Source organism: Vulpes lagopus, chromosome 6 (genome assembly GCF_018345385.1).
Source record: "Vulpes lagopus strain Blue_001 chromosome 6, ASM1834538v1, whole genome shotgun sequence".
Lineage (NCBI taxonomy): Eukaryota > Metazoa > Chordata > Mammalia > Carnivora > Canidae > Vulpes > Vulpes lagopus.
In genome coordinates this window covers 62,030,419-62,043,078 of record NC_054829.1, presented here as the reverse complement: position 1 = coordinate 62,043,078, position 12,660 = coordinate 62,030,419, and the positions used below count along the sequence as shown (strand labels likewise).

General features: G+C 37.4%; 1 protein-coding gene across 5 annotated transcripts in view; it reads left to right on the top strand.

Moving 5' to 3' along the window:
• The window catches only part of AKAP6 (A-kinase anchoring protein 6), a 486,958-nt gene that overhangs the window by 352,373 nt on the left and 121,925 nt on the right, over positions 1-12,660 (top strand). For all 5 annotated transcript variants that reach the window (XM_041758859.1, XM_041758854.1, XM_041758855.1 and 2 more), the window contains one exon: positions 6,424-6,544. In XM_041758859.1, coding sequence (XP_041614793.1) covers positions 6,424-6,544 — 121 coding nt within the window. The remainder of the gene's footprint in view (positions 1-6,423; positions 6,545-12,660) is intronic.

The following is a 12,660-nucleotide window of genomic DNA, read 5'->3' as shown; positions in this document are numbered from 1 at the left end:
ACTTCCTGACAGCCTAACAGAGTCCTCCAAATACATTCAGAAATCTACACTGATATTTCTTTTTTTTTAAAGATTTTATTTATTTATTCATGAGAGACGGAGAGAGAGAGAGAGAGGCAGAGACATAGGCAGAGGGAGAAGCAGGCTCCATGCAGGGAGCCCAACATGGGACTCGATCCCAGGACTCTAGGACCATGCCCTGGGCTGAAGGCAGGTGCTAAACCACTGAGCCATCCTACATATCCCCTACACTGATATTTCTAATTGATATTTTCTAACCTTGGAGATTAGAATTTTGTTTTGCTTAATGGCTTTTGTTATAGTAACAACTGCTTATGGACAGGCAGCCCATGAGTCCATGAGAAAGTGGGGCCAGTCTTTAATAAATTTGTAGGGATGGTTTTCTTTTTCTCAGGCATTTTCACATGTATGTGGGCATATATGAGAATTGAGAAAATTACTGCTGGAAAGAACTCCATATTCCTTTTTATTTATTAATGGCAAAGGCAGGCTGCTTTTCTCATGAGGAAGTCGCTCATGAATTTTCATTCAAAATAGTAAATTAGTGTCCACACTTTAATATGTTTAGAGTGGAAAGGGATTCTACATGCAACTGTGCATATCAGATTCCATGTCTAGAAAGCTAAATTTTATTCTTTAATGATATTATGATTGGGGCAGGGGCTCCTGTCCTATCTCCCTTCTATGCTTACATGCCACATAGAGTAAAGGGTGATGGGAAATTCTGATCTGTTATTAGTATTTTACTTTAGTAAAATTCTTAAACCATATTTGTACAAGATTTTGTTACCACTCCCTTTAGTGTCTTTCTTGAAAAGCAGAGGCAAACTTCCTTGAGCAAATAATGTGAAGAGTGAACACTTAGTGAATATTTGGGGAAAGAATCAATATGCTAAAGAAGCTAGGAAAATTGGATCATTTAATAGAAGTCCCACTATAGACAAGCTGGTATTTCAGGAACCAGTCTTGTGTTTTTGGGTGTGTTGGTGTGAAACAAACCATTAAACATATAAAAGATGGAGTCTTAAATGCTCCCAAATACATGTTACTCAGACTTAGGTAGAAAAACTGCCAGGACTTTTTAGTGTTATCTTTTCTTCAACCAATAATTGCTCTATTTTGATGATTTCTTTATCTGGTTGTCTGTTTTAATCAAAATTCCTCAGTGGGCCAAGCTGAAACCTCATATATTCACACACACCTCCCATTGATTTCACTTGGGTGAAACTTTATCTTTTAAGCAAAGTTTAAGTTGAAATGTTGAGTTAATGATGCTCACTTTAAATACCAAAGGCTGAATGCATTTATGTATTCAAACACTTAGCTAGTCAAACATAACTCCCATCAGGGTTTAGAGGAAGGATTATTTCTTAAACTATGCTAGCCTTACAAATAATGTATTGCTACCCAATCTGCAGAAAAATGATACCGAATAAGCTTGTTAGTATTTTATTTCTGTGGTGAAAAGCCCTGGAATCTTTTTGTAACCTTGAAAAGGCAAAGTAAAATGGTGGACAGGCTGTTGGGAAATATTTTTGTCAATTACCCATAGTAGTTAACCCAAATTTAGAAATATACATTAAAGAAAAAGTTGCACGTTTATTTCTCCATAGCCTTCTCTCCATCTCTATTAAATTCTCTGACTATGAAATAAATACATTCATAATTCTGTACTTGTCTAACAAAAGCTGACTTTGAGTTAGATGGCTGTTTCTCCTCATAACATGCATAAGCGTCTCAACATCCTAAAATGGAAATGTAAACCTATAATAGAAATGTCCAACTCTTTTATTGTGATCCCATTTAAGATCAAGTATATGGCAATTTAAAGGAGAAATATCCAAAAGAATACCATTTTGGTAATGTGTTTGCTTTATAACACTTTCCTAGAGTATATATAAGTTTGCTTTGTAACATTTTCATAGAGAATGTGACAGATTCACAGGGTCCTGAAAAGGTATGCTTTGAGATCTTTTAAAATCTAACAGGGACACCTGGGAGGCTCAGCGATTAAGCATCTGCCTTTAGCTCAGGGCATGATCCTGGAGACCCCGGATTGAGTCCCACATTGGGCTCTCTGCGTGGAGCCTGCTTCTCTCTCTGTCTGTGTCTCTGCCTCTCTCTCTCTCTTTAATGCATAAATAAATAAAATCTTAAAAAAGAAATCTAACCGATTATATATTTGACTGGATGAGTTAATACAAACCAAAACACAACTAACAAAAAATTTTATGAGGAAAATCCGTCCAAAAGAGTAGTTCTTATGTTTATATTCCTTATGAGATTATGAGCTACTTGCTATAATTTCAGTTGCCTCTGTCTTCTAAAAAGAGAGACAAGGCCTTTGTCACCAAGAATTCAGGAAAAGAACCTTGTTCTGAATTCAGCTGATAGAATCAGCATATTCTTCAAAGGGATGTAAAACTGTTAACGAGTTCTATGCTACCCTTGATAAATTCACTCATCTATGATCCTCTCTGTTTTCCCTGTATAATAGTTGGCATTTTTCCTGGAAGAAACTGTCTTTCACAAAATCACTTGGAAAACACTTAGCACTACCTTTGCAGGTAATGTAAACGTAAGATTAAGTAAACTACTTTCTTATCCAAGAATCTTCCTGAAATAATGAGCACACTTAATTGCATTCATTTCAGAAGCTTTTGAAGAACCAACAAAGAAATCTAGTAATTTAGTTGTGATTTGCTACAAAGTTACATATTTGATTTCACTAAATTTGTAAAGTTCTGAGGTCTTTTCAAAGCTGCGAATTACCATGTGGCCAACAATCTGAAATCAGGCACAAATGCTTAAGAAAAATGTTTCTGTCTTCAGTAGTAGGACCTTTTAAGAATTGTTGTTTGGAAAACACTGCTGTTGATTCTGTACCAATAAAGCAAAATATGAAACCAAAGCATTTACAATATCTAACAAACTCAAGCTAAATATTCTCAGCTAAAATGAAAATAGACTAGACTGAAGAAAGGGTGAGTATCTGTGTGAGGTTCCTTTGCTTTGTGGGTCTTCAGTGTAGACCCTCGGAGAAGAAATGTGAGGTGCAGTTAACTAGAAGAAAGGGGTTTTGTTCCAAGTCCCTCGCTAAGGGGAATAATAAGAGGGAATAGTTCAGTAGATATAAAGTCATCGTAAAGAGCCAGTTCAAACATGTTCTTGGTTCTGAACATTTTGCCATCCTATATATGCTTTGTTTATTTAAATCTCCTTTAATTTTCAGGGTAGAAAAAAGAAGGTGTGAAAGGAATGGGAGGGCAACTCACATTAATGGAGAACCTACCCACGTAATTCTTTTTAAGTTAGCATATGCACCTTTATCCTGTACTTGAAGGCAAAATCCCACCTTCAGAATGAGTGAAGAAGCCAGTCCATGTTGCACTGGCTGGGCTGATACTGGCATTTGGGGAGGAGATACTATTATCTCTGCCACGTGCTGCTCTTCTGAAGTCATTCTTGCCCTACTAAAGATTTTTGGCTTCATTATCTACATTCACTCATCATCATTCACCAGGTCCAGTGCTGAGCACTAGAGTTGCAAAGATAAATTCATCTCTCACCCTTGAATTATTTGAGCATAATCAAAATTTCTTTTCCTCATACACATATGGAAAACAGGCTCCTTTATTTTCCTTGCCGGTTGATAATTTTTATGAAACATCCTAAACACATAATTTCCTGACAAAGTAAGGGAAAACCTTGCTTTAAGATCAGAGGCCAGGAGACACTTGGGTGGCTCAGTGGTTGAGCGTCTGTCTTTGGCTCAGGTTGTGATCCCAGGGTCCTGGGATCGAGTCCTCCATGGAGCCTGCTTCTCCCTTTGCCTATGTCTCTGCCTCTCTCTATGTGTCTCTCATGAATAAATAAATAAAATCTTTAAAAAAAAGATCAGAGGCCAGGCTCTTTAGCACAATGCTTATAGCCTCTTCTAATAAATTAACATCATCATTAAGGAACTATCTCGTGGAGTAAACGCTGTTTTTCAGATTTATTTCTCTCCCTAGTTTTTTCTAAGATGGCATCTGGGTTTACATGACCTTGCAATTCTGGGGTGTGGTGAGCTCCCCTGATTTACTGTGGCCCTAGGGTACAGATTGGCTGGGCTCATTGAAATGGATCTCACCTTAGATATTCTGAGGTTGTCCCCCACAGAGGTTCTGGCTGTGTTGTTCTCTCTTGGCTTGGTCAGGTGGTATTTTCTGCTCTCTAAGCCCCATCTCAACCCTTACTGACCGTGCCAACCCTCTGAGGTCTGGCTTAAGAAGTTCCCCTGCCTGCCCTGGGGGTCACTGTGCCTCTGTTGCCATGGCAACACCTCTGTGGAGTTCACCAGATGAACTCCCAGAAACTTCATGGGGGGTGGTGGTGAGGAGAAAGAATAGTGTCCTCATTGAGGAGATAAAAGAACAGGTAGCAAAGGGAGTGTTAACCAAAATTCTCTCTGTAACATTCCAAGTCCAGGTTATGGTGAAGACACTTTACGGCAATCTCTTCCCAGACTACCTAGCACGAAATGGAACTGACATGCTTGTGCTTTGGACTATCCTTTCAACCTGCCTCACATACCTCCCCTCTGGTTCTTAGTCCAAGAGGGGAGGATATACATCTTAGCATGAGTTCTTTTGCCTCTATTTCTTTCTTATTTAAATCCACTGATATGGAAAGGGTGAGCTTTTCCCTTTATTTCTCCTTTGCTTTTAATGTTCCCCAGGACCATACTTTCCTAATTTGGGGGGGTGTTATTTCCCCTTTCCCCTGTCTTTTTGGTTAAAATGGGGGAGGTGCAGTTTCTCATTTATGCTGGAATTCCTTGCTATTCAAAGTGAGACCTGTGACCAACAGCGCTGCCAGTTGCCAAGAATGCAGAATCCCGGGCCCCACCCTAAAATCACTGAATCAGACCTGCATTTCAACAGAATCCTCATCTCTGTCACATGCACATTAAATCTGAGAAGCTCTGCTCTAGGCCACCATAGCCTTCCAAAGGTTTTGGTCACATCCCCTATACCAAACGTCAGTTAAACATTAATTCTACACACCAGTCAATGATGATCCTTGCCCCTGGATACTTATGGTCTTAGTCAATAATCTTTATCATTATGGTAAAACAATTAAAATAAATTAGACAGTTCTAGATCTAGTTTTCCTTTATCACCAGACACACCTTAAGTTTTCTTTGGCAGATGTATTAAGATTAAATTGTAAGTTATGAAAAGTAGATGTTCATTTTCGTGGAAATCAGTCATTTATTGTATAGAGACAGGAACAGGGTAGTAATAAAATACTCACTTGATAAATCCAGATTCATACTTGAACCTGCTTGCTTCATTGACACTGATAGGGTTTTGCTCAGTTACAGTTTGATAAGGATGTGGTTTCTTTTAGGGAGATGATTTTGGGGGGAAGGACAAAGTCATAGTTTTTCATCCTGCACTTTCATTTTCTGATCACAGTGTTTTAGAAGAATCTGGGCTTTACTTATTCACCAGGCTTTCAATAGAGAATCACATTAATCCTTTTAAGCTCCTTATTCTAATGATTTATTTTGTTGAAAACCATAGTGATCCTCCTTTGAATTTTAATGATTGCTGGCTATTCAAAGATTCATTGTTTTGACTTCCTGTCCTTACCTTTGTTTCCTACATGTCTGTGGGGAACACCTGTCTAATACTGGATCTGCCCCTGGTTCTCACTGGCTTACCAGAGTCACTCAAGCCTATCTCTGAGTGTTAAGCTGAAATGCTGGCTACTCATCCATGACAATAAATGTAGGATATATGTTTGCAGAGATAGGCAGATAGACAGCAGAGGGACAAATAAATAAATGATTGAGTCATTTCCCAGTGAAAATAGTATTTCAGATCTGATAATAAATTGTGATCATTGTAAAGAAATTAGTTAAATTAGTATTCTTAATCGTAAATGTATTTAGGATACAACATCTGTGAAAATCTAGTAGATGAAAAAGTGGTTTGAATTTTTGAGGGGGCTATTCTGATCCCCCATTCTGGACCATACAACTTTCACAAGGCCCTGACCCCCCATTTCTCAGTATGTTAAATATGGCAACGCTCTCTTTCAAGGACATAGTAGTAGTCATTGTGTTCAAGTGCTGTAAATCCTCAAAAAGGGTTAGCAAATGGAAATAGTCATGATATGTCTTGGGTATGAGCATCAGAATAACATGTTATGTTTTCAAAATCTAAGAAATGCTATGTCACAGGCTGGAGTTTCTATTTTGCCCACCGTGTAACCACACAGAGAATTCTTCCCTTCTCTTTTTACAGGTATCACCTAGGAACATCACGGGTTTTCAAGAATATATTATTCTAATATGAGATTTTAACAACTACACTGTATTTATGCATAATACATTTTGTGCCTTATCTTCAGGCTTCTGGACTTTGATTCAGAATATCAGGAGCTCTGGGATTGGCTGATTGACATGGAGTCCCTCGTGATGGACAGCCACGACCTGATGATGTCAGAGGAGCAGCAGCAGCATCTTTACAAGGTTAGAGCTACCCTTCTTGCCTTTACCTTGCTGTGGAAGATCTGATTAGCCTGACAAGTCTCTCTCTCTCTCAGGATATCTTTGCGTTCATTGTATGTATCATGGTGTCTATTAGAATTCCCTTCCCTGTCCCCAAACTCATTTCCATCCCTTGTGTGCTGACAGGCTGCACCGACATCATAATTGCAAGAAAGTTCCCTTTATCACATTCTATTTGGTGTAATTCTATAGAAGGACAAAGATTTATCTCCAAGATGAATAGCAATAAATGAAACCGCATTAATAAATAGACTGAAACAAAATGAAGGATAAATGGACTGCTAACATTTAACAAAATGTGTTTTCATTGGAGCACTCAGGTGGATTCCATCCACCCCTCAGATCTTTCCAGAGAAAAAAGAAATTTGCCTTCAGTTTGGCTTGCTACTTGCAGGGTACAGGGCTCATTCAATTTAATGTTTATTAGTGATACATAGAACAGACGTTGTCATATCGAGTCAATACATTTGCGTGTGATTTAAGAAAACTGGCTTGGAACTCATATATTGATTGCAGGCAATCCAGCTAATAACTATCTATATTGTTTTTCCGTGTCTGCTAATTCACCCTTAGCCTAATATGTTTTACCAATTCTCCTTAAATAGTCTTAGAAATTCTTACAAAACAGCTATGTGATTTCAACTGAAAAAATGGTTGCAAGATTCACAGTGTCTGAAAAAGCTGTTGGGGAGGGTAGAGGGACTTTCCACTGAAATATCAGATTGCAGTAAATCTTCCTCATTTAGGCAATTTTTATTGGAGTAATTCTGACAGTTGTCATCCTTGAATTGCTTTGAGCATATGGCATATTTCAAAGAGCAGATTGTGAATCATAAAAAATAAAATTAATAACTAACCACAGAATCAGCAACAGTATAATGACAGGAAACAACTACCCTCTAGCTTTTAAAAATTTCTTATAGAATAAGAAGTACATTCAAGGTCAAATAAAAGTTGTCTTCTTTCTTCCCCATTTTTTAAAATCATTTTAAGTTACCTTTCCTAAATATCTTATTTTAACTTTTACCTTCTCTACAGAGAGATCTTTATGTATACTTTTCAAGTGTCTGGTTGACTTTAAGTAGTGTCCCCTGAGAATCATCTTGGTTAAAAGAAGATGTAAGCTCCCCAGGGAGTCAGCAAATGGTGATATTTTATTCCCTAAAGAATTCCGTCCAACATTAATCGAGTTTGTTGACTATTAGCTATTTCCTATATGGGTGGCTGTCCACATTAACAACAGAGCTTATCTTCTGACATAACGTATTGTTGGAGTAAGAGTCCTCACCTAATGTGAACGAAGCTAGGTGATGTCACGTTTCATGTCAGGATCAAGAATTATGTATGAAAAATGTCCATTAATCTTTATTAATTTATTGATACAAAAATATTAACTTTATTCCTAAAAAGCATCAAAATTAAACCAAACAGGAAAAAATAATACAAAAGTTAACTAACCATAAGCCATTATCTCTGATTTTATTGCACTCATGATGCCAAATAACATTTTTCTTCTTGATGTATTTGCATTTTGCACATAAACCACTATTTTTTTTTCAGTAATAGTGCTATTCTTTGTCAAAATCATATCCATATAATTTACATCACAATTAATAGGAAATCAGTCTTCTTTTTCTTGTGGTTTCCTTATAAGTGCTCTGCCTGAAAATTCCCATTCTGGTATATTGAAGGCCATTATTCCACCCACTTAGTACTTCTGGATTAGAGTATTTGCCCAAACATTTTCCATATTGGGGTTCTTCATTTGTGACTCATGTCCTATCATCATCTTTCTGCTCTGAGGTGCTTGACATAGCTAAGTTTACAAAACTGGCACTAACTTTGCATTTGGCTTATAAGCAAAATTAAAGGTTGAGCTACATACGAGAGCAAATGCTACCAGTCTATAGGGTCTTTCTTTATCCAAGCCCCCATGTTATTCCAGAGTTTTAGAGACCTCCAAAGCAATCCTGAGGACATCACTAAGGAGTCATTTAGAACTTGGGGTGGCTCCAGAATTAGAAAAATTGATGGAGGAAAATTAATTTCAGGTCTTTGTTTCAAATCCTCGGGGATTCTCAGGTTAGGTCAACATTTTCGATGTCCTATTGCTCTGTTGTAATGTGCCTGAATTTTCAGGAATCAACTGAACCTATGACCTGGGAGAGGAGGACTTGGAGACTATTGATCATAGAGACCCCTGAGTAATAGTGCTTTTCTGTTGGTCCCCAGGCCTTCCTGGGCTTTCAATACCATTTGAGACTTTAATCTTTAAATTTGTTGGCCCTGAAAGATACCAGTGTTCTATCAGCATTTTTCATCAAGGGCACCACTGACCTTTGGGACAGAATCATTTTTTGTTGGTCAATGGGACTATCCCTTCCACGTGGGGCATTTATGATTCACATTCCCTAGCCATTGTGACAATTCAGTAGGATGCCTAGCCATTTCATGGCATTCCCAGTCCAGATCAAACTATGTACATCATTTTCCTTTCTTAAAATGCATCTATAACACTAAGAAAAATGCCTTGTGCTTGGATATTGTATGTTGTTAAGCAAAACACCTTACATAGCCAATATTGAACGAACAATCATTGTGTTAAAAAATTAAGGATGAGTGCTCATTTAGGTAGCATATGTACTAAAAAATTAAGGGTGAGAATGAAGTTCATGATCGCTGGTATTATCATAAGAAATGAAGGTGAAATCTTTCAGAGAGACCTTCAGCTGAGTGATGGTAAAATCTCAGGAACTGTAGACCAGGACAGAAGCATGATTCCTATTACCATAGAATTCAAAACCTTTTCTCTCCTCTCCCTGGTGGGGGGGCTCTCTGTACTTTATCACTCAGCTCCTTCCCTAGTCATGCCCGGATCCTGAGTCATGACATGCATTATACAGACCTAGGTGGAGCCCCAAAGTACACATTTGGAAATGTTCGTTTAGAGGAAGTATAATAAAGTGGTAGTCAATGAGTGAAGATTTTTTTTTTAGCCTTTTCAACATCAGGTACTATTTGCCTGACTTTACCAATTTATTTTATAATCTCATCTCTGCTAGAAAAATCATCTGGCCTGAACTCCTAGGTATGCTGCTATAGATAAATACCTTCGATTATTCATTCAGCAGACCTCCTGAGTTGGGTACCTATTGTGATATGTTGGTTACCCCAAACCAGCAGAATACCAAAGGGACTTCTTAAAGGAAAAGAATTAGGTTTAATAGGCAAAGAATACATTGACACAACCTGATGTAATTTATAATTTAGAACCTTAACATTACAATGAACTACAGAAGAGATTTTCTGTTTAAACCATTTCTTGTTATTTTCAGATTGTTAGGAATTTAAGACCATTTTCTTTCTAATTAATTTTCAACTGCAGGTCTTAAGAGCAACTAGATTCTTACTTAAAAATGATCACTTCTTTAAAGATATTTTCTTCCTCGTTTCAAGACAGTGAGCCATATTGCCAGTGTCTTTCCTTCTCCCTTTTTGTCTGGCCTCTACTTGCCCAACTTCGGAGCAGGGACCTTCTATAGCTCTTTTCTAATAAACACTGGCAGTATTGTCAGCCTAGAGAACATAAACGTAGTTCTTTCTTGTTTTTTCTTCCTCAATCTGAGAATCACCTCCAAGGAGAATTTGCTCCCACTCTCTCCCTTTCTTTTTCTTCATTCCTCCTACCTTCCTAAGTAGGACAATTTAATTTGTCAAAAGTAACCACCGTGATTTTGAAAGTTCAGCTCCTATTTGGACTGGAGTTACGAAGCCAGAATTCATAATCACAGGGAGCTGTCACTCTGCTGGTCTGCATGTGCATTAACTATTAATGGAGAAATATTTAAAACCCACTTGCAAAGGAAAAGCTCCATTTTTTCATTTCTACAGATCAAAGGTGGCATTATTCTTGGGCTCAGGGAAGCTCAAGACACCCCCCCCCCCCATCCCATGAATTTTATAGACTGAGTGACCTAGAAGCATCACTAAGATGGGAGAAGCTGGAGCTCTGGCTGCTGCTGTCGCTGTCCTACCCTCTGAGGCATATGCAGTTGACTCTGGAGTGCTGTGAGGCTGTGCCCTGTCAGGGGCTCCTTACCACACTACAGACCACTGCCCAATCTCTGCCACCTACAAAGCACAGATGACAGAGCTCTTAGTGATCCTGGGTTGGTGTGAGGTTCCAGAGTACAAGGGTTAATTTCCTGGGCCAAATTCAAAAATTGTGATCTGGTGATTATTGTTATACTTGAACAGAGCTGTTTTCAGATAGTGTAAAGCTCATTAAAACACCACATTTATAAATTTGTTCCTGAGAGAAGGCTTAGCTGCTCCTTGTAAAAAAAAATAGTAGTTTATATGATTTCTAAGGGGTTAAAATAACACAGCTTAAAAATTATGTGACATTCATACTCATTTCAACTGAGACCTTTATACTTTCAAGGAATTTACACTGAAGATTTTATATTTCATTATGAGGGTTAGTTACTGTCATATAGTTCTACTTTTATGGGAAACATGCAAGTGTCTTCTATCTTTCTCTTTTGGCATAAGTATCATATAAATATGGCCTGGGGGCAAAAGGAAAAGAAGTGTTCATTTTGCATGATACAATGCTCACTAAATCGACTAATTACATTTTTTACTCTCTGGATTTGAGGTTGCTTATAAGAATTCACAGGAAAAATTTAAAAATATTTTTAACACATAAATACAAATCAGACTAGTCTCTCTCAGTGAGAAGAGTTAATATGTAGGCATATAGACTGTTTGTTCCTACGTACTTACTAAAGAACCTAAAATTTCACCTTGGGTTTCCTGGTGGTAAAAGCAAAGAGGGAAATGTGCTCAATTGCCAAATTTACATTTTCCATGAGAAAAAAATTATACTTCCTTTTAAGAAATTAAGTTTATTTTGATACTTAAATATGAAAACACTTTTTATTAGGATTTACATTTTAACATGTAAGGGAGTAGAACAGCATAATAGAGAAATGTCTAACCACAATATTTCTTACAAGCAAGTTTCTAAACATAATACTTCTAACAAGTGAATTACTTTTTCTCTAACTCTGTTGCCAGGTAACATTACAGATTTTGAGCACAGCTCACATCCAGAAGTGGTTCCTTTCAATGAGAGTTTGACGAGGTGGGATTAATAAGAGAAGACATCAATATTATATGTTTGAAAAGAAGAGGTTTTTAGGAAAGAGAGAGAGAAATATAAGCATTGTAGAGAAAGAAAAACAGTTGAAATTAGTTAATTTACAGCTAACCAAACAAAAATGAGTGATTTAAAACAATTAAAAACAAAAAGAGTAAATTAAAATCATGGGTAGATGAATGAATAAATAAGAAAACTGCTAAAAAGCAAATACAAACAAACAGAACTAAAACACTGAAAGAAGAATTGCTTTAGGAAAAAGATAGACAAAAGAAAGGGATAAATTTTATTTTATTTATTTAAAGATTTATTTATTTATTTATTTATTTATTTATTTATTTATTTATTTATTCATGATAGACAGACAGAGAGAGAGAGACAGAGAGGCAGAGACACAGGAGGAGGGAGAAACAGGCTCCATACCGGGAGTCCAATGAGGGACTCGATCCTGGGACTCCAGGATTGTGCCCTGGGCCAAAGGCAGGCACTAAACCACTGAGCCAACCAGGGATCCCCAAAAGGGATAAATTTTAAAGGAGAAAATATTACTTAGAGAATTTGAGTGTGTATAAGACAAGCATTATGACTTTTTAAAAGAAATATGTATAGAATAAGATTAGAAATTCTGGAGAAGGGGATCCCTGAGTGGCTCAGCGGTTTACCGCCTGCCTTTGGCCCAGAGCACGATCCTGGAGTCCTGGGATCGAGTCCCATGTCAGGCTCCCTGCATGGAGCCTGCTTCTCCCTCCTCCTGTGTCTCTGCCTCTCTCTCTCCCTCTCTCAATGTCTATCATAAATTAATTAATTAATTAAAAAAAAGAAATTCTGGAGAATAAGAAACACAGTGTAAAAGACTTGGTATTTTATGACTACTGATGCCAAACTGACGTTGTCATAGCTATGAACTGATCAT